The sequence below is a fragment of the Ylistrum balloti genome, unplaced genomic scaffold, assembly GCF_031769215.1.
Source record: "Ylistrum balloti isolate Yb309-2 unplaced genomic scaffold, AGI_CSIRO_Ybal_v1 Utg369668, whole genome shotgun sequence".
Classification (NCBI taxonomy): domain Eukaryota; kingdom Metazoa; phylum Mollusca; class Bivalvia; order Pectinida; family Pectinidae; genus Ylistrum; species Ylistrum balloti.
The window spans coordinates 2,869,329-2,892,500 of NW_026781915.1; the positions used below are offsets into that span (position 1 = coordinate 2,869,329).

The 23,172-nt window shown below is 34.5% G+C and overlaps 1 protein-coding gene across 1 annotated transcript in view; it reads right to left on the reverse strand.

The window, feature by feature from the left end:
• The window catches only part of LOC132561569 (titin-like), a 130,975-nt gene that overhangs the window by 13,199 nt on the left and 94,604 nt on the right, over positions 1-23,172 (reverse strand). Inside the window, exons 14-15 of the mRNA XM_060226259.1 lie at positions 15,905-17,873; positions 14,641-15,420 (exon numbers count right to left, since the gene is read on the reverse strand). Coding sequence (XP_060082242.1) covers positions 14,641-15,420; positions 15,905-17,873 — 2,749 coding nt within the window. The remainder of the gene's footprint in view (positions 1-14,640; positions 15,421-15,904; positions 17,874-23,172) is intronic.

A 23,172-nucleotide genomic window follows, 5' to 3' on the forward strand; every position in this document is an offset into this window, starting at 1 on the left:
AACATTAGATTAAGATATCCTTCGATACACGTACCACAAAAAGCTCTGTAGAAAGAATGTAGGATTATCCCTTACTGTCAAAATAAAAATGATCCTGCTTCAACATAGAGAAGCATAGCATACCACTGATATATAGCTACTAATGTCACTTAAATCCTTAAATATAGTCGGAATGTTGATATTATTTAGAGATGTAGAATTTGACAGTTGAAGAATCACATTAAATCCTATGAAATTTCAACAGAATATATACCGGTTGATAGTCATCTGCAAGTCTGCTTCCCACACGTTTTTCATCCAGGATACAGAATATGAAATATGTCCCATTTACATCAGTGATACGTTTCGCCTGAGAGAACTAGTAAATGTTCCGTGTTACAGTAGAGTTTACAAATGTGTAGATCTTGATTCTGACAACTAACATCTTCACCTACAAAGCTAGAGATTGTTAATACCTGGTACAGATTTGGTCTCCACCTTTTTTAAATGTTCATATTTCCGGTGGTGTTTGGTGATAAGGTACATACAGATAGACATCATTTAGTGATGGTCAAACTGAGAACCCTCTGGGGGTGTATGCTGCCTTACCATGGACACCTATCCTTATTCTCCACTGTTCACATTAAGATTCTTTTCCCCTCAGGAAAAAAGGCAGTACCTGAATCCATGACAAGGACTCTTTCAATCATTATCTCAATGTTGTCTGAGGTCAATTCATCTTGACCTCTGAAAATTTTAAGCATATTTGTACAGAAGTCCTCACTCACTTACACAGAGTCTGTGATGTAGACTTAAATTGTCTTCAAACTTAAAACTCTTTTCTCTCTAATCATATCCATGAAGTAAAGAGCCATGCATTTTACTGTACCTATCACTATCGCAGGTATACATGAAATGCATTTTACCTGTGTAAGTAAGAAGAAATTTCTGCCCTCCCAAGTGTTGTGTGAGAGCATGTTACCTGGACAAGTGTTAAAGCTGATGCATCATTGACTGTCTGGTGATGGTAACACATTGCCATCAATTGTAAACGATATCAAAAAAATTTAACCCGGAAATTATCTTACCTGTTGTCAATTTACATTAATTAAACAATTATTTGATCTTTGAATTTCAAATTACTGGAGTAGGAAATGAAAGTCAACACTTCAATGTAAAAATGATCTACTTGGATCAAAATTTCTATGATTAGTAAAGCAACACTTTAGTTGATAATGTTGGGTCTACAATCTGATCAGATATTAGTCAGACATATGCATTGATATTGTCTGGTGGAAAGTTAGGAAGTTCTTAACAACTTTTCCTGATCAACAACCTAATGCATACTGATGATGCACAACAAGACTCCATAATTCATCATCATTAAAGCTAATGCTTACTCCAATAATCTGTCACTGTTTCAGTCAAATACACCTATAGTCATTATCAATCACAAATGCTCCACTCTAAGCAACAGGTGCTTCACCCACAGCCGTGATATACAAGTTTACACTATTTACAGTAAATAGCTATCAATGAAATTATTAACATAATGTATATTTAGATAAAATCAAATTAAGGACATAAACATGTTTATCATATGTTCTATTAAAACATGTGAATTCTGTTGAAGGAATCTCATGCTTTCTTATCTTACAAACAAAAGAAATAAGACTGTGAGCAAAGCATTTCTCCTATTACAAATCTTCAATTGTTGAAAACCTAGTTCAGATTTCAAACCAGTTATATCTGCAGTTCATGTTCAAACAGGTATACACCGACAGATAAGATCCTGATTTATTGGCACAGACATTCTATAAATCAATTTCATTTTTTTTCTCCCAAATTCTTACGTTTGAAATTAAATCCATATTTTATGCTCTTTGAAGTTGATTAGATAAAAAAGAATACCACTCATTTTAATCATTCTTATGAAGTTTTCAACAGTCCTCAAGGGAAATGAATATCTCAGAGCTTGTAAGCTCCTGTTGTATAACCACAGACCTACCCTGTATTTTCAATTAGTGATATAAACTGATCCATTCTAAACAACGGGAGATTCCAACTGTTTGTTTAGGGCGAAACAGGATAAATTTTCTTATTTGCTTAATTCTGAAACTAGAATTATATCAAGAGCCTCTCGCCTCGATAATCTGTGTTCAGACAGGTAAACAAGGGACGTGGTCCAGAATCCTTGTATCAACATTTGCTACTGATAAACGGCAAATCTGACAATAAGCCAATGATACCAACGCAGAATTGTCGTAAAAGATATGTTTGTTCCACCGGTAATGATATAAAATGGCAGTGTATCATAGCTCCGGAACCAGCTGATAGGCGCTCAAACAAACCTGACTGAGATAGAGAGACACTAACTTGTTTGTTGTCCAAGGGTTTTAAAATGTTTGGAGCAATCTTGAAAACAAACTTTAGTTAAATGAGTACATATTTACCTTAAATACCAAAGTCAATCACCAAATATTTCAACTTCATTTCTTGTTTTCTACTGTTTGCTAAAAGTGGTTTAATCCTAAATGTTTTCGAAAAATAATGACATATAACATTTTAACATCCAAAGCAACTGAAAGATCAGTGATCGTGATATTCTTCTGTCAGGATTCAGATAACAAATAGTTATCCTGTTCAATTCTGAAACCGGTATTTTCTGTTGTAAATCATGTAGTTTTTCAAGTGGAAATCCTACCCTTCCAATACATCTATGACTTAGTCACATCAGGATTCTGAGATATATATCAATACAAAAACTCTGTAGAAATTGATTAATTAGCTTATCCATTAAGAGCAGAGTGAAAAGTAAATATTTAATTTAACAATAATTGATTGATAAATTAAACATTTACAGACGCTGTGTATGAAACAGATTGAAGTCCTGTGTGACATCATCCTCTGTTTGTGTCTAGACAAGATGACAACATCAGGTGATAAAATCTGGCTAGAGGGTATTGTGGTCAAAAGTGGTCAGCCCTTATCATAAATTAGTCCAGTCATTTGTAACTGTTTCCCTATTCTAAATTTCTCATATCCAGGATTATTGCCACAATAAATTACAAACACATTACATATAAACTCCCAATTGTTCACTGTAATTGTAGTTTTATCAAATTTGTCAGATATTTTAAAATCCAACAACTATGAGTTATCTCCCATACGAAGATATGACCCGTGGCTATACAGGACTTAAAGCACTCACAACATTTGGTAGGATTTCCAATCAAATTAGCCTGGTCACTCGAAGATAAGTAACAATATCCTGACCAAAGGCTATTTCATTCACCTGTATTAATTCTTGAATGAAATTACCCTTATCAGTATAGAGTTGTGTCCCTTGTTATAATCTGACCTGATCAATCCCAAATTGGCTCGGTCAGCCATTGACTAATTTGTTACAATCTTCCCTAAACATTTCTTATCACAGATTTGTCTTTAAATGACTATGTCTTTGTCAGTTTCCCCAGGATGAGACTTACTGACCTACTAAAGTAAACTCACCTACATGTAACCTAACTCCCATTTTATTAACAGCCTTAAGTGGTGAAATGCATCAAGGAAATTTCAGACAAAAAACATGATACCTTCATAAAATAAAGACAATACATTTAACTGTCACAACCAAGGAATCAGTGTCCTGTGCAGAACTGTGTGTTAGTAACCTCTGACAAGGGGACTTCAGTTTATATTGCACCATACTGTAACAAGAACCTTTGACTATGATTCAAAGGAATGTTGTTCAAAAGCATTAACATATTCAAGAGTATAATTGTAGCTATCAGCTATACAGGATTGGACATCAAATCCCAGTCTCTAAGATATCTTTGTTGAAGAGTGCATCATAATGTGTTTCGTTTGCACATAAACCTACAATATAATATATATATAATGGGCAAGAGTTCCAGTTAAAATGAAATGGCAACTCCTCTTTATTGAATAGCTGACACAGAATACGAAGACTATTTACTTTTCATGAAAACATATGTGTAAATGCATATTGTGCATCTTATCTTGGAAATCTAATTAAGCCACAGTAACATATCTTCAAAATCATTCCCTGAGTCATGAATCCAATGCCAGGTAGAGGTCAAAGGTCACACCACACACAGGTATTGGTTGTTATAGCAGCGTGCAAGATGCCAATAACCTCAGGCAATATCTTATGTTCAAATTACTATTTTTTGGATTGTAGATATTTCACATGGTGTTAGTCTTACAATCAATGCCTAATCCAACCTAATCAATTACCTGGATTCAGCTGTAGACAAGATTTATTGAGTATTACCCAGACAGCACAGTGTCTACCTAGTCAGTTGTAAAGATGAGGACTAATCAATAGGCATTAATTCATACCAGAGTATACGACAATAATTCTAATAATCCTCACTGATTTTGATACTGAACAATCTTGTCCTCATCCTGACAAGAGTTGAATGATTAAAATACTGATGTTATAACTCTGTTGCTTATGATTTGCCAGGAAACAGAATTCTCAAACCATCAAGTCCCTACCGTATAGCTTACATGATAATGCAGTGACATTGTGATACCAACTTTTGATGAATGCTACCTGAGTGTAAAACACCGTTGGAACAACATAAGAAATAATCCTTTTAGATAGTCATACATGTTGTCAAATTTTACCTTCACAACAGCAACTGGACTCAACACAGGCACAAGAACTATCCATTCTATAAAACAGTTGTAGACACAATAAGTATGGCCCAATGGTGTATGCTATATATACTTTAAAAATTTTGACATGCTTATAATTTAAAACATATGAGTAATTTCATTAATTAGCATATCCATCAGACAGAATGTTTGCCAATAAAAATCATCACTTAATTTAAACGTCTGTACGTACTCACCTCTCTACACAAAATTTGATAATTTACATAATTGCACATAATTGTGCAGTTGCAATTTGATTTGCTTACCAGCTCGATGACAGTAATATATTCGAACCATTTTTTGCAGATGAATATTTTCCCCCTGCGAAAAATAATTTCCAAGTATCCTGTCAAACTTCCATTTCGAAAAGAATCACTGGGGTCAAACGTTGAAGCTTATGAAATGTTTCACTCCAGCTAGAAAAAAATGTTTTGTTAGTTCAAAACTAAACAATGAAGAATTATCTCGGAGCTGTATCACAGTCAACTCAACCAAACTTGATCTTGGGAAAAATAGGTCTCCGCCAGGGAACAATACATATCATCACAAAAAGATTTGTTAAAGCTCCAACGACCACTGTTTCCATAGATAACAGTGATTTTGTCAATAATACCAGCAGTTCGTCAACAAGCAGGATTTTTAAAATTTCATAACTCCTGTTATAATTGTTTGACTGTATCTTACGACATTTTCTAGATAACAGGTCAACACACACATTTAACGACCCAACAATCCATCCCAGGTCCACGCTCCAACAGATAACAGGATACACCTGTGTGATAGGTTATGCATGCCTTAATCTAATCTATATAATGAATGTTAGTTTTTAACGATTAACACACTTGATTATTGGTGTAAAAATCCAATGAATCAAATGAGAGAAAACCTGAATTGTTTACTATAGCATGTCCAATAATCGTCTCTCAGTTATTCCACGTTTATTGACATAATCAGACACTCTCGGGGTACGAAGCATGTCTTGGTCCACAGCAACACAGTCTTGCATGTACTCTGCTAATTATAATCATCTCGTGGAGAAGATTACAAAGCCAACCTGCTAAGAAATGTATGTAAATGTATCCCCGATAATTACTCTGATTCAGTTCCTTGGTATTTACATACAGTGACAAATAAAATCTTACTCTATAACAAGATGCTGGTTTACTTTCCAAAACGTCATTAGTGATCTTGACAACCTTATCAATCAACCCACTTAGGTTACAACTCAGTCGAAAGTTTACAGTAATGAAGTTTGTATAGGTCAAAGGTTATAGGAAGCTGCAGAAATACTACAATATATCAAAAACAGCATCATAACATAAACTCTATTATTAGATGCGTAACAATGTCCAGGAGACTGTCCTTGTCATTTCAAGTAGGTCAAATTTTTCCGGTTCATCAAAAGAATACAACAAGTACTAACCCAGATCAGGACAAAATCTACCCTTGAATGGAATAAGCTTTTATTGCAGACCATATTGTTTCTGTTCAGATTTTTTATTTCATTTGGTCCAGACATTATTGATTAAAATAGACTAAGTTCATGCACATTTTTGGTGCTGTTTGTAAAGAATCAAGTTTCAATTGTGAAAGGATACATCAGACATTGAATTATAATAATTGTCCTTAATAGTATTCCTAAAGGAACAGCATTTTAAAGATTTTGTTGGACTTGTCCTCATGACACATAGGTTGCAAGACCCTCCCCTTTCATGTGTATTACAAATGTATTGAGTCATGATCTCTTACTATTTTTATTTGCAATTTCTACTTGTATTTTATAGGAGAATTTTGAGTTGAAAGGAAACAACACTACCTGATAAAGATATAATATGTATACATGTGTATATTAGTATCTGTAACACTTAAAACAGCCCTGAGGTCTATAAACAAATAAAAACACAAAAATATCTATCTTAAATCCAGTCAGGCATGATGTCAAACAAAACTTTATCTTATTCAAACAAAATTACACAGACAGCATTTATTTCTTTGCCCTACAACCCTTAACATTCTTGAGTTTGTGACACTACATATTAAATTCTAGTATGTATTCAATACAAAACCAACATTACTCAGAGCTATGTAACTTTCATGTTCATCACATAAGATTTTTTCACTTAACAATCCAGTTAATTGAAACAAATTATTAATTTTATTTTTACTTTTGTTATTAGCACAAAACATTTGATTATGAAACCATTTTTTCTGCAGATTAAATGTCCAATACTACAGTCAAACAACTGATAAATTAATTAAATAGCATTCCATTTGTCAGAAATTAGAATAATTGAAAACAAAAATGAATGAGATGCAAACTCTCTGTTTGATATAGAACTACCCATTATAAAAACAAGTCTTATAGCTGCTGTCACAGCTTTTGTACAGTCTGCTACCTGTAACTGGTGTTACAGTTATCTCCCTTTACAATATGACAGGTGAGAACATCTGCCTCCTTTATGGGCCTGTAATGTGATTTGTTTTTATTGTTTTCATCCATAGGTATTGCCAATTAAGTACAATTTTTTCCCATTATGAATGTTGTCTAAGTCATGATATGATTTCATAATGACATGATTTCAGTTTCATTTCCTCTTGATTAAAAACATATGGTTGCTATTAAAAATTTGTCTGTAAAATCTGCTAAAAATAGATCATGGACATTATATAAGTGTATTATCTGTACTACACATGGTAATAATTGATTAAATAGGTTTACACCACTTGATATATGTTTATTCATGATCAACCAATGCATTTTACAGCTTCATGGTTTGAACACCTGTTTGTATAGGTTTTAATATGTCCTTCAAGGTGTAAAGTCTACAAGTATTATTTTTCAGTGATTCAGTTCACATGACGCAGTTTATGACAGAATTTACCTGGCATACCTTTCACCTACAATTAAAGTCCTGTCAAACTTAAATGAACGTTTCTTTTTAACTGGATAACTTACCACCTAGAACCCTTCATTATATGAAGTATTGAAGAGCATATGAACCAATATCATTGGACTGACTTAAAGATAGAATATTGGTCAGACTATGGCCTTTCAATGGCAAAATATGAACTATTTTAGAAAAAGTTAAGAAATTTAAATTCAGTACACTTATACTTTCACCAAGTATCCTTTGAATATAAAATGTTAATATAACAATTTTCAAAACAGCTTTCCAAAAATTCTGATAGAGCCAATGTACTGAGGTAAACATAACATAACTCTGTCATGATATTCCAAGAAAACTGCAACACTAGTTGTAAATAATGTGTAAGGTCTTTGAAATCTATCAAAACAAGACATTTACTGAGTAGATTATAACCTTCCATTGTTTTTAACATTATACATAGTTATAGAAAACTACTTATTGATTTAGATGATCTAAAAACAATGAAGACGTCTGATATCAATTTAATCCAGAAAGTAATACCTGTTCAGAACCTAATAAATACAAACTCATTACAACAACAAAACCTACCTGTAATATTAAAACCTGGGTGTGACTCATCCGCAGACAAAACATAGAATGTCCTTACAGAAATATATAACATTAATCTTCCTTGTGTGATACAAATATCATAAATCCCAATGAAAACTTATTGATGTTTGGTCTGTGTTACAACTTCACACGTAGAAAGACTTCATACCTCTAAGTCTGAACGATATCCAAATAAACAACAGTTGAATGGATGTATATTTTTACCAAAGATAAGGATTAAAACACTTCACCCAACTGCACATACACAAACATGTGACTGTTCTGGAGTTTCAGACCAAGCGATACAAGGTTCTCTAAACACTATAGATTTTTCCTTCCCCGAAATGTAAGACTTACCTGTGTTGACCCTTCACCTTGCTGTGTGATCCAGTAAGCAATTTTTTTTTCAATAATACCCTATAGACCAGATTTTCGCACCCTAATATGGCTATAAACTCATTCTGTATGTTTTGTCAGGTGGAAAAACGGGTCCGTCAATCTTTTTGCTTAAGAGAGTATGTAAATGTGGAGCAAAGAGATAATATATATTGAAGAGTGGCTGATAACAATGATAGCTGTAACCTATAGACCGTAGACATTTATTGACAAACAGGACAATAATGTCACCAATCAGACAGAAATCTTACACATACAATCCTTCTACTACTTGTGTAATTTTATACAAACCACAATGATACACATCTTGGATTTTGCCTACCAGATGATAACCATCTAATGTTTATTTTACCCTATCTCTTCTAAAGTTATTTATGTAGCCAGATATTTGGAAAGAAATTTCTAAGAATGAAATTTATCCCAATCTGCAATAGAAGGACATTGTTCGATCTACAACTTACCAATGGCAATATGAAGAGATGAAACTGAATTAATGATATTTGGTGATAATAGCTTTGTGTTGATATCTATTATTTTTAACTTTGTACTTTTACAAAAAGAGTTCAGGACAACCCACTTTTTAACGTCTCTACCTTGATAATGATTTTATTATGCTTTCTTCATTGTGGTCTCTGATACTGAGATATATACAAGTTTTCATGAGAGTCTACTTCAAGAAATTTACAGTCCTGTGTGAAATTTGCATTTACGAAAGATTTGTTACCAAGCTTGAAACAGAAACACTTTATCATCTAGTCAGCTTCAGCATCACAAACAGGACTCCACATCAAACAGAATATGTTATACAGTACACAGAATTGTACTGATTGCCCAACTTTTAGATTTCTTTTTTCCCTGTTGTAATATTTTTAAAGTTTTCTCCTGATCATGAGTGAAGCTACTGTAAATAAGAACAGTTGCCATAAAACAAGTGACACAAGTTAAGACATGTCAACATTGACATAGGTCCTTCTCGGAACAGGATACGTAGATCTTAAATCTGATGACTCAGCCATATCCTAATCATGGGTGGAAAGATTGATGATGATTTACAATCCTTTACAGGTAGCCAATAAAACAGAGGCCATAACTTTTATCTTTTCTTTTTACAATGTGAAATAACCATGACATATCAATGATCGGGTCACCTCTCTTATTATGTTAATGTGCAGGAAACAAATCCTTATCAATATGACATATTTCTTTAAAGTTAAACCTAAGGAACATTTCAGTTGGACTGAAAATTTATTGTCCGAATCAAAGCAATGAAGGAGTGAAAATTTTGTCTTTATAATACTACTGACCTGGAAATAAAGGTAATTTACAGGTATCTAATAATAGTGAAGTTCACATCCTTCATTAAGGTAATGCAAAAATCATAATCACTCTGATACTATATTATAAAATTTTCACCTACATATCTTTTGACATACAGATAAAAACAAGGTGACCTAATAATCTAAAACTGGGTGATGTAGATAAACTTGAAAGTAATGACAAGGAAAAGATATTATCAGAACAACCAGAAGAAGATGTACAGCTCAGTTTCATTTATAAGGAAGGCACATAGTAAACAAGATGGCTTTATTTCTGAGGCTCATTATCTTTCACTTTAAAATTCTTGGTTTATATATAGAACAGACTGACCAATACACAAGTGATCCCTAGCTTAATGATTAAGATGACCACAAGATGACCATCAAGACCCCCAATGCTAACCCATACACTAGTCACCAGATAAACACTGATCCTGACCTCAAAGTTCACAAGGTCAAGTACTCAATCATTACTGTTGTCCGAATGTCCATGATTTTAAATAAGTCCTTAGGTAATACAGGTATGACATAGAATAAGTCAATTTCTGAGTTGTTGTCAAAATTTCTGTAGGGTTCAAATAAATGTACAACTTACATATCAGCAACTCCTTACATTCTAATCAGATATTTGCATTTCCTTAAGTACCAAGTTTACCTGTATTTAACAAGAGAAACGGCTACCTGAGTGATTCCCAAGACGAAAGGTAACCTTCCATCACAACATCATGCTTCTCCATCAATTATTCATGGAGTTAAGTATACTACCTGTAATACCTTAATACAGCTCGGTCAGCTTTGTAGAATTACTAGCTAACACAAGATGGATGACAAGACAAATTCCCACAACCACAGTCTCGTTTTAGTGTATTTCTGGAAACCACACATTCATTCATTTTTATTTACTATGCATCAAAGAAAATTGTAAACTGTCTCATTTTGAGACTTCAACTCTTACCTTGTCTTTTCTCCACCATCTTATATATCTAAGTTTTTTGTTAAGTTCAACGGGCCGTCTTTTCTTAGACTTCATCTTTTGAAATATCTATACACATAGAGTATTTCCTTTCAACACAGGATTTCAAATATGGAAGAAAACCCTTTACCTAGAAACTCTACTGATCCAACTCTTATCTGACAGAGCATTAATTTCTCCAAACATTTGTATTTAGATTTTACATACCATGTAGTGATATTTCTGTCTACACATCTTATTATAAATTATATAATTACAACAGATTACATACTGATCTCATCCCCAATCTGATGTCATTACAAAGTAAAAGACTAAAAGCTGTAACACTGAGTAAGTACAGCTTCAAAAATGTTAAAAGGATAGAAAATATCTCATAATTTACTGTATATTTATCATGGTGTGTAAGATAACTGTTTCAAAATATTACCATCTATAGAAAGTTTTTCATAATTCAATATTTTTGGGGCGAACAGGCCATAGTAATGAGTCTCAGGATACAGTTGGGTAGGTATAATAGTACACCCTGGTATATGCATCACTCAATACAATTCTGCCTATATGTTAGTGTTGTATATTAGATATAAACTATAGTAACTGGCCATATCTGAAGCAGAGGCACTTTTTACTGACCATTAGAGAAGCTAGAACCCTCATTACAGTTACATACTTATATATGCAGAAAACTCCCCTAGCATTATAAAAACTTAGATGATAATATTGAAAGATATTATCAACAGCATCTTATTAGGGAAAATTTAACAATACAGGCTAATTTACACCAGCATACAGCATTCTCTTTATGTGCATAATTTTAACATAACAAAAACAAAAAAACAAAAATTTCTTAAGTACATATTCCAGTGCATGACATATAATTGTTGATCTGATGATAGCATGTCAGTATTTTGAAGAAGAAGAAGCAGATGTATGGAAGAGTGAAAAATACCTCAAATGAATATTTCCCTGTATACAATGTATTATACCATATATCAGACAAAAGTCAAGCATGTTATAGTTGACAGACAATGAACCATACAAAACATTCATGTATTTGATTATTGACAGTGTCAGTCAGACATTTTGAAAATATAATAAAATGGCTGTTGTATTCTGTAACCCTTACCTGTAGACTCAGACACCTGTATGTTATTAGACCCTGACTGGTCAATGTTGATACTGATTAGTCTTGTTCCTGAACAGGTGAATATAGATCTCTAAGAAATTACTACTCTCAATTCCTTTACCTACACTTGCCTGTACAAAATACCTGTGACGCACACTTATTTACACCTGTGTAGAGTGCATATATACCTGTACACACACACCTGATCAGTCCAATATTATTAACAGGTAATCACACATAAAGAACACCTCACTTTTTCAATGAACTATTCCACAGCCAGAATTTTACCTGTATACAACACAATGGTATATATCAACCACTACTGTATCCTATATTATGGGAAATTTTTATATTCGAATTTCTACTCAAATATTAATGAATTCAACTCATAAACAATCCTACCTGGACGATATGTCGTCTGCTAGCCTGTTTACCATCAAGTCTGCAGTCATTTATAACACACTCTCGGTCATTTTATTCAAGGGAAGTAAATCTAAGAACAGGTGTATTTCAATACACCTATCCTATATTTGATCAAGAGACCTGTTCCTTTGTCCACTTTTTACAGATAAGAATGGTACAAAGACAGAAAATTAACACATAATCTTACATGGGATCAATATACACTTGATATCAACTTGTATACAAAAATGTCTGTGTAAATACAGGTGTGTATGAGGTGGTAAAAAAAGGTCATTTGGTGCACAAACTACCAACACCTTAAAAAAGACCAGACTTGTAGAACATATTTGTTCACTTGCATATATGTAATCTCTAATTATAGAGGCAATTTCAACAGACAGGTTGATTACGACTGATCCCTGTAAAAGATTACTCAGACATGTATAATGCTACTTGTGAAACTGAGATTGGGACATATGGTAAGTCACCTGAACTTTGTCAGTCAACATACCTGGGTATTGATTGTAACCACCTGTGCATCAAAGCTTATCCAAAGACCTAAAACAGGTCACAGGTATGTCTCTTATTGACTGTGAGAACAGTAGGACACGTACACATAGCTAGATTATGTATCATGTGCGAAGCATGATGGAAATAGGACTATCATTATAGTGATAGTGCAAAGTCCTTTTAAGCCTTGGCATCAAAACTGTAAAACTCAGGATCTCTTGTTTACTTAACATCTCTTAATGCTTCCTCCAAGAATTGAGGTGGTTAAATTCAAGACCTCTGGTTTATTCATGCCTTCTTGGGCAGTGAAATTATCAAATCCATTCATGCCTCATCTAAGAATTAAAACGGTATATCTTCTTGTGGCATTGAAATGATCAAATCTAAGACCCCTGGTTAATTAAAAATCCCTTCATGTCTTCTTACGGCAAAGAAATAGGACCCTATAGTAGAAAGTATTCACCAACATAAACATGGACCTTTTTCATTTCTTACCTTTGTACTTTTAATTTATAATGTCATACAAAATTATGTGACCCATAGGTCTAGAAGGGTTTCCTTCATCGCTAACATTTGGAGAAAGAAAAAACTCTTAACTGAATGGCCTTGTATAAATATTCCTATTTCCTGTCAACTTCTCGGCAGTAATCATAGATCATTCTCTTTGCATGTTGATTTTTTCTCTCACATAACCAAATTATTCATTTTCAACAAAGTAACAAGATTTGTCTCCCTTTATTCCGCACTACACCGTCAAGCTGACAGTATAATTTTTGTCTTTCAATGTTTAGTGTCATGTTTGAGAAACAAAATAGTTTTACTGTGAGTCCTGTGACAAAGTACAAATCTATTACATGTCAGTCAAGAACATGTACATGAATCCAATTAATCATCCATAGCACATCAATCTAAGGACAAAGCATGATAAGACACAATTCTGACACCTGCTCTATTTACTTCATATGTTACTCTGTTTAGTTTTTATTTCAATTTTGTATTTGCTACTTCAAGATATTTTACATAAAAAATGGGGCAAAGCCGCAACTGGTCAGGTTGTGGGATGAGTGCAATGTTATATGGTATTTATAAGACAGTTAAGGGTGTTTCGGAAAGATTCTTGTAGTAATTTCTGAAGAAAACTGTGATAACAAGAAAAGTTTCAGAAATGGACAACAGATGATGGACCACGGACAACTGGTGATTTGATCAGCCCACTATGGATGGTGGGCTAAGAACTTGACAGCTTCTTTCTTTATCTTTGTACTACAAAGTTTTTTTTATTTGGCAGGGGGGTTATATTTTGCTATGTTCGCAATTTGCTTTCAAATTCAATTTAAAACTTCCATGAAAATTGTGATAATAGTTCAGTTGTATTTGCTGGTACCCCGTTTCCCTGCCAAACTGAGGAAAATGACTAAGTTCCAAAGTCCAGAAAATCCAGAAAAATGTTCGGAAAGAATCCATAGTAAGAGATGCACATCTTCAACATATATATAAACATCCTACAAAGTTTCAAGCTTCTACGTCAAAAACTCTACGAGGAGTTGATTCTACAAAACTGGTAACCCTTTTCCCTTCCCGCCCATCTGGTATTCACCATACTATAGCTCGGATTTGCACTATGTGCAACCCGGTCAAAAAACCCTCAAGTAATTCAAAGACATGTTAATTAAAGTAATTTTGTGGCAGTTTCAATAAAATCAACTTTTATGTTTGTGGGTCTAATAAATTCTTAATCATGCTTTGTCCTGTGTACAAGTTTTAGTGTAGTATTAAACGTACCTTCTACGACAACTTCCTCCTCGTCAGAGTAAGAGATGTCCACTGACTTGGTAGACTTCATACTCTGTTGTAGGATAGCCTTCCTTTCAATGTCCATCTGTTTCAGCCTCTCCTCTGACACCTCTTTTGTACTCGCTTTAACTGTGAACTTGGGCGGCTCTGTGATGATGTCAGAGAAATTCCGCGCCTTTCTCACAATGGATGAAGTGTCTCGGAGTCCGGCATTGAATGAGGCATTCTGAGGAGTCTCAGGAGGGGAGACAACTGTGTTCTTATTTGGAACAAATTCATCAACTACAGGTGTCTCTGGTTCAGAGTAAACAGATCTGGGTGCAGATTCAACCTTTACCTCTTTAACCATCTCTATTGTTTCAATGACAACAGGTTTCTGCTCTGGTTCTGGCTGTTTGAGCTCTGTATCCAGTTCAGGTTCAGATGTCTGCGGCGTCGATTCAACAACTGTAACTTCCTCTACTTCCACCGTTTCATTAATTGGGGGACTATGATATTCTTCAAAGTCTTTGATCTCTATACTTTCTGTGACAACTTCCTCTTCTTGTTCCTGGAAATCCTCAAGTGTGTTACACAGACTGACCTGATTACTATTGTCATGGTCTGTACTTGACATCAACTCATCGAAGGCAGAGTCTGTCTGTGATTGTTCCCCAGGACTCTGAAGCATGGAATTCTCAGTCGTGTTAAAAGAGATAAGTTGAATTCCTCCATCATTCTCATCATCCAATGCAACATCAGTGGGCAAAGTTCCTGTTTTGGCATCACCTAGCAAAAGAACATGTGTGTAAACATAAAAACTACACGTGATCTGAAAATTAGGAGATACACCAGTAACTTGCATATAGAACCTGGACTTCTTTGGAGCATTTATTTATATCTTGTTACAAGTGACTGTTTTAAATTGAGGAGATGATAAAACAGTTATCTTACCTAATTTGTTTTATCTAAGATATTTTAATAAAAAACTGGAGATGAATATATGTCCTTCAAACTAGAAAATGTCTGCATCTATTGACAACAATGTTACTTGATGATATTTAATGAACAGTTATTGTAACAATGACACTGTAACCTTAAAAATTAACGCAATTCAAGAACTTTTATAAGTGAGACTTGATCTGAAGAAATTAAGTTGTTAGAATGATGACACGAACCCAGGATATGGTGTCCCCTACAAATTGGCAAAGCACAAAAAAAATATTTATAAAATCAAGAATCTATTAATAATTTTCTCTTCAGAAGTACTTACCTGGAATAAATGTAGCCTTAAAGTGACTATTTTGTTCTTCATCTGCATCAGATACATCTGAATCTTCATCCCTATCTTCTGCCTCCTTCAAACTAACCTCATTTTTGAGGTCATTGATATAAACATCCATGTGCTCAACATGTCCGTTTGTTTGAGGAAGGTCATCCTCAAAAACTATTTCCTCCGACATCACAGGTCCAGTTTTCTTCTTTATTCCGAAAAATTCTGCTCTAAGTTCAGACACCGTTGATACTGGAGAGGTTACCTCCCTTCGAACAATCAGATTTGTTTCTTTCTTGGTGTCTTTTATTTCTTCCTTCACTTCAGGTAATGTTTCCTTCTCGCTGACTTTTGTAACTTCTATCACTTCAGGCAGTGACTCTTCTTTGCTAACTTTTGTAACTTCTATCACTTCAGGCAAAGTCTCTTTCTCAGAAACTTTCGAAACTTCTATCACTTCAGGCAAAGTCTCTTTCTCAGAAACTTTCGAAACTTCTATCACTTCAGGCAGTGTTTCTTTCTTGCTAACTTTCGTAACTTCTATCACTTCCTCTACGATCGGTTCACTTTCGAGGATTTTCTCCTCAATGATTGGTTTATGTTCTACAATAGGTGAAGCTACCACCTCTAAGACTTCTTCTTCCACTGATTCTGCAGATGCTAACTTTTTAGGAATACCGCCCAGGGGCAGTAACGGGGGTGGTGATGAGGGTAAGGTGGGGGCGAAAGACTCAGTACTTGTACCTGAATGTGTGGATTGAATCGACTCAGCTAGAGAAACAACATCAGGTGGCTGTTGTGAAAACTTTTTGAAAGTTAGTTCAACCTCCTCGTCTACTATACTGTCATCAAAGATTGTTGATTTGATTTGAGGAACGCTTTCTGATTTTGATTTCTGGACCTGAACGATTTGTTCTTCAACAATTTCTGTGGGTGGTAAATGTCCATTAGAGAGTGAAGTGTCCTGATTTGTCACTTGGATTTTTTGTTCTGATTTGTCAGATCTCAGTGATAAAGAAGTTACCTGACTGGATGAATTCCTGTCCTCAGATAATGCTTGATTGTTAGGAGATTTAACAACTTTGTTTACACTTACAGGTACAGTCTCTGTGGATTCATCTCCTCTGGGGTCAATTGATATCTGAGTAAATCTTACTTCACCGTTAACAAGTGGAGCATCAGGAATAAGTTCAGGTTCTGGTGAGAATCTTACTTCAGATTTTTCTGTCTTTTTATCACTAGTTTTGTTTGAAAGATCTACAGAAGGCACAGTAATGGCACGATCAGGTGACACGGAAGACGATGGACGCTTTTTACGAGGGGGGCGTGATGGAGTCTCCTTCTCTACATTGACAACTTCTTCAGCTGCTTTTGTAGGGGTGCTCACTTCCTGTTTTACTTTTTCAGACAAATTCACTTCCTGTGTTTTCGCTTCCTCTTTCGATATTTTTGGGACAACTTTTTCCTGTTTAGATTTACGAGGAGAGGTAATTGGAACTGGTTCAGTGACAACAGGTGAAACTGGTGGAGATACAGGAGGCGGGGGTGCTCTTGTCTTTTTTGTGGATCGTGTTGGACTTGTTGTAGGTGAGGTAGCTCTTCGTGGACTTCTTCTAGGTACAGAGGACTCACCACTTTCACTTACTACTGAAGAATCTAAATTCCGATGAGACCTATCAGCAACAGGAATCTGACTATCACTTTTAACTGGAAGTCTTTGAGGTCTATCTGGTGCAGTTTTTCTGGGTGAAAGTCCACCATCTGCCTTTGAATCAAGATTTAATGAACGCCTTTTTGACCTGATCTCTTGGGAGTGTGCATCATTGTTGTCTTTTCTGCGATCTATCCAGCTACGCCGTTTGACGACATAATCTGAGTCTACTGAACTCTTGGATCGCTTAGGTTTGGCTTTCTCTAGTTCCTCCTCTTCCTTTGCCTTTTTACGAGCCAAGTAATCTGATGGATTTCTCTGTAAAGACACAAATGAATAATATATTATTATTGTACATTTCACCAACTCCTCATCATAAATTTAATGTTTTAATGCCAATAGACTGAGCTAGAACAATAGATTATTTCTATTTTTCTTAAAAAAAAACATAACTAACTTAAACAAACTTCTAAAATATTCCTGCAATCAGAAAAGATAACTAAAATTTAAATAAATAACTAGGTTTGATCAGCATAAATCATATTAAAAATCAATTGTACTCTGGTATCTCCCCTTCTGTAATGAAGCATCAGGATTTTAAGCTCTTTTGGTCAGTTTTAAATCCATTTATACAAAGAGAGATACTACCTATATTCACATAAATGTCAATAAATGCTTATTGTCAATATGAGGCTAAAATAAAATATTCAGGTTAAAAACCTACTTGGAGAACGTGATCTAACAACATTAAATCTCCCCCAGACTGACCCATTGGGGTTGCAACACTGGATTTCACACACTTTTTCTTTACTTTATGTTTACCTTATAGATACAAAAGTTGATTTAGTCTGTTCATCTTGTTAAACACATTTTACAAATAACTTGGAAATGTGCAAATCCCCCTCTGCCTGGACTTGATATAACCGAGGGTCTAAACAGGTAGAGATTGTACATTCTTTCATGTATTTGAGCTGTAGGTAAGACATGGATCAATAATTGATGCTAATTCTCTATGGATGTGACTTGTTAGTAAAGTAGGCTAGAAGTTCTGTGTGCAAGCCCATTAGGTAAGCATGGACACCATTAAATGTAACAAAGATGAAAGATACATGGCGATCCTAAGTACAGAACCAAGTAACTGACAATTCTCGTGCTGGCCACATGGGTATGATTCTTCAAGAGGTCTAATTATCAAACCAGCATCATTAACATCTGAAATACTCTCAATGAGTTTCTACACTTACTTTACTTTGAAATTAAATGTGACAAGGTGTGACTACAATAGATCAAGCAAGAAAGTGGATAATGAAGTGAAAGAGCAAGTGAGAATGTAAGTTGAGAGAGTAGGTTGTGAAGTGAGAGGGCAAGTGAAAAGGGAAGGTGAGAGAGTAGGTATTGAAGTGAGAGGGGAAGTGAAAAGGGAAGGTGAGAGAGTAGGTATTGAAGTGAGGGCAAGTGAAAAGGGAAGGTGAGAGAGTAGGTATTGAAGTGAGAGGGCAACTGAAAAGGGAAGGTGAGAGAGTAGGTATTGAAGTGAGAGGGCAAGTGAAAAGGGAAGGTGAGAGAGCAGGTATTGGAGTGAGAGGGCAAGTGAGAAGGAAAGGTGAGAGAGTAGGTATTGAAGTGAGAGGGCAAGTGAGAAGGAAAGGTGAGAGAGTAGGTATTGAAGTGAGAGGGCAAGTGAGAAGGAAAGGTGAGAGAGTAGGTATTGAAGTGAGAGGGCAAGTGAGAAGGTAAGGTGAGAGAGTAGGTATTGAAGTGAGAAGGGCAAGTGAAAAGGGAAGGTGAGAGAGTAGGTATTGAAGTGAGAGGGAAAGTGAGAAGGTAAGGTGAGAGAGTAGGTATTGAAGTGAGAGGGCAAGTGAAAAGGGAAGGTGAGAGAGCAGGTATTAAAGTGAGAGGGCTAAGTGAGAAGGCAAGGTAAGACAGGAGGTATTGAAGTGAGAGGACACGTGAGATTGTAAGGTGAGGGAGTAGTGAAATAATAGATCTTGTTATATTTCATCATCCTGATAAGTATTTGGTTCAAATTTGGAAAGACCATGTAAATTTTGACCTACAGAAGGTCAATTGTCAAATTATTGGCCACCATATTATCTGTCCCCCACACAGTAATAGTAGGAGACTAATATAAAAATTGTTAATACTTAATTTATAATAATCCACAAAAATGGATATTTATCATACATTCAAACCTTTGATACCATCCAATAACAAATATAAACCACTCATTGAAAGTACACACACACAAGTCTCTCAGTAAACACAAAGGGTCAATATGTAATCATATAGACTTTCAAACTTAATGTTATTGTAGACTGTTTTAACAGTTCTGTGTTTATTTGTATCAATGGCGTCTGACTTCCGATCAATTATATTCCACGGTCATTGATATGTAGTTCAGAATCCAATACCATTTGACTGACATACAATCAATGAGTTTACAGTGGTTGTGACGAACACCTAATGGTAGGTTGTAATTGCACTACATGACAGTTGACTACCAGACAGTATAACAAGTAAAAATATTCAATGTCAAAGTCCATTTCAATCCAGTCTGCTATTTTGGAGCAATGTTACTTGTTTCCAAAATGTTTATAAGAGTTATAACTGAAAACATACAAGTGAAATATGTACAACCCGACAAACACCAATATCTTCAATACAGAACTGGTGCTGTTGTCAATTTATGGTAATTTTGTTTATAAACCTTTTAGCCTGTGAATGTCACTGTAAGGTCAGACAGGACACAAATTCAAATCCATGTAATGAAGCAGCAATATTGAACATTACCATGGTGGGAGAACAATTGAAAGCAATAAATTATCAGACCCTAATGAAGACAATCTAATATATCAGGCAGTCAGTTTTTACCTGTCTCATTAATGTACCCCTTTTACCTGAAATTACTTGTCTGTACAGAATTCTGCAGATTATGTACAAACTATCCATAAAATATCTTTTGTATTCTTACCGTTTTTCATAAACACAGATGTCCTCTAATGAGAAATGTCAAAAAAAAGTCCTTGCATACGGAAATTAAGCAATTGATGCAATAATCACAGTCTTCGTCGATGCAGCTAGAAATCTTCGACCTTCATATTCACTGCCTTATAAATTTGAATACCTAACCAGCACTAAAATATGAATCCAAAATAGGCATTCAGACCAAGTACAGGTCGTCTTCGTTTATTATACAGGTATATATCTCAATATATTACCTGTACATGGAAGTCATACAGGTAAACACAATGTAAATATATAGCTGGTTCACAGCCATCATCCTACCTATAGTACAGTATAATAAAACCTTTTTGTGGGCCCTCCCAATGTAAAAATGTCCCTAATGAAATATTTACCTGTTCTATAAAGATCTACATTGTAGCAGCCACAACATTGGTTACGGTTGTAAAGCATTCTAATTCTGATATCGATTAGCGTAAACCATATTCTATTTTAAATTTCGTCCTTGCATAGTTTATATGTATATACATTGTATGCTTAATGAAGAAATTATTCAACAAACCACTACCATAACAATTAAAGTGATGGCATTTAAAGATGGTTGGAGGACAAATTAATGTTTGCTGCTGAAGAATATATCAGAAAAAGTGTACTTCCTTGTAAATTGTAAAATTGCAAAGTTATAACTGTAAATAATTGTGAAGACAACGCTTTGAAAAAGTCACTTTTGTAATTAGTTTAAATTCAGTAGAAAGTGAAACTCAAGTACCGTTTACAGAAAATTACAATTGACAATTACAAAACAAAACTTTCATAGCTATTTAGAAGTATCAGGAAAGTTTCCATAAAAGCATTAAAAAATTTACAATATCAAACCAACAATATGGAATATTAAACAAAGGTACATACCTTTCTACTTGTTAGGGTGTGTCTGTTTAGTTAAATGTTTCCCAATATGTAAACTCAATAACTCTGTACCTTATCTGTAGGTATGGATATATATTGCCAGATCCTGGCACACTTGACGGGGAATATGGATGACATACCTGGATGTTAAATATATGACATACCTGTATGGGATTTATATGATACTCCTGTATAGTGAATTACACACCCCTAGCTTTCCAATCACTTGATATCTACTATCAAACCACAATTGTTGCAAGGTGGCAGGTAAGACCTGGGTAGTTGTGCTCTAGACATGGCTACGAAATACCACAAGATAATGCTTTTACATTCTGCGACCCAATAACGATTCGTACTCATAGTACAAACAAGCCACCTGAGTAGAAATTTATCGACTTTCCATCAACTCTAAGGTCATGAACATAACCTTTGATCTTCTGCCCATCAAGCACTTACCGGTGTTTTTAGTTTGGTATTTTTTCTCTCTCTATTTTCTCAACATTTCGCAAACTTTAGACTAAGTACACATGCACTTGAGCAGACATCAATGTCAAACTTGTTCTCTTAACCATCCAAGTTTAAATGATTTTATTGACTTTGTTAGATCAAGAAGTACTTTAAGGAAGGACAACGATTGATGAAAATTTACTAGTAAACAAAATATTAACTCTTATCACAAGGAAAAGTCTAACTCACTTTATCCATATAAAGACAAGAAAGGCTATTTTTCACTACTTCTTACAGTTAAGAAGGTAAATCTTTTTGAGTTTTTTTCCCTGTCTTGAACCCTAATCTGACATTCGGCTGCAGATCTATTAGTTATCACACAGGTTAAGTGCCACACATATGATCTAAAATATGCAGGAAAAATTTGCAATGGTATTTAAGTACTTTCTAAAGTAAGTAATCAACCATTATAATGGTCCCAAAAATATCTCCCCAATTTTAAGTCTCCTACTCATCTCCCCTTTGACCTCCTTCACACCTGATAGTTTTGAGGAATCTAACAAACGTCTCCAAATGTCTACAAAAATCAGAAACTTTTCACACAAAATGTCAACTAATGTACTACGCTCTGACAATTTCCTCAAAACCCGTTTTATACTTTACATCACTCTGATGAGATGAGTTCTTCAGAAACTGTTAATGTAAGTTTTCCCTGTTAAATGATTTTAATTGAGATTATAAATGAATAATATATTGATTAGTTGACAGGTATAGATGTCAACAGAATGTTACTTGAGGCAGATTCATTCGGTGCAGATGTTGTGCTTTTGGACACCAAAGATCTACTGTTGGTAGTCAAATTCATCCCCAAAAGTTTATTCCTATCAAAGTTTCTTACCTGAATAACTCAACAATTAAAGTAATATTAACAAGCTTCAAATTTAAAAAATATTTAAACTAAATACAGAAAATTAACAACATTAGAAGACCCGATTTCTAAAACAAAATGATTGATATTGAGCAAAATGATAACATGAAGTTTAAATGCCATTCACAGACAATAAACAGGAAAAATTCTCAGTTCTGAGGTGATGATCTTTCTCTGTTACATAAAGTTTGAACATCAATTTATACCACATGTAGCAAACAAATATCCCCCACCCCTCTACAATTCTTGTGACTTCCTTTTTGTTTCTATGAGAGTAGAAAAAATCACTTCAAATTATTTAGAAAAACCCTTGTCTCTGCCATTTACATCAAAATAGCATGCTCTATTGCATATTCTCATTTTTTATATCTA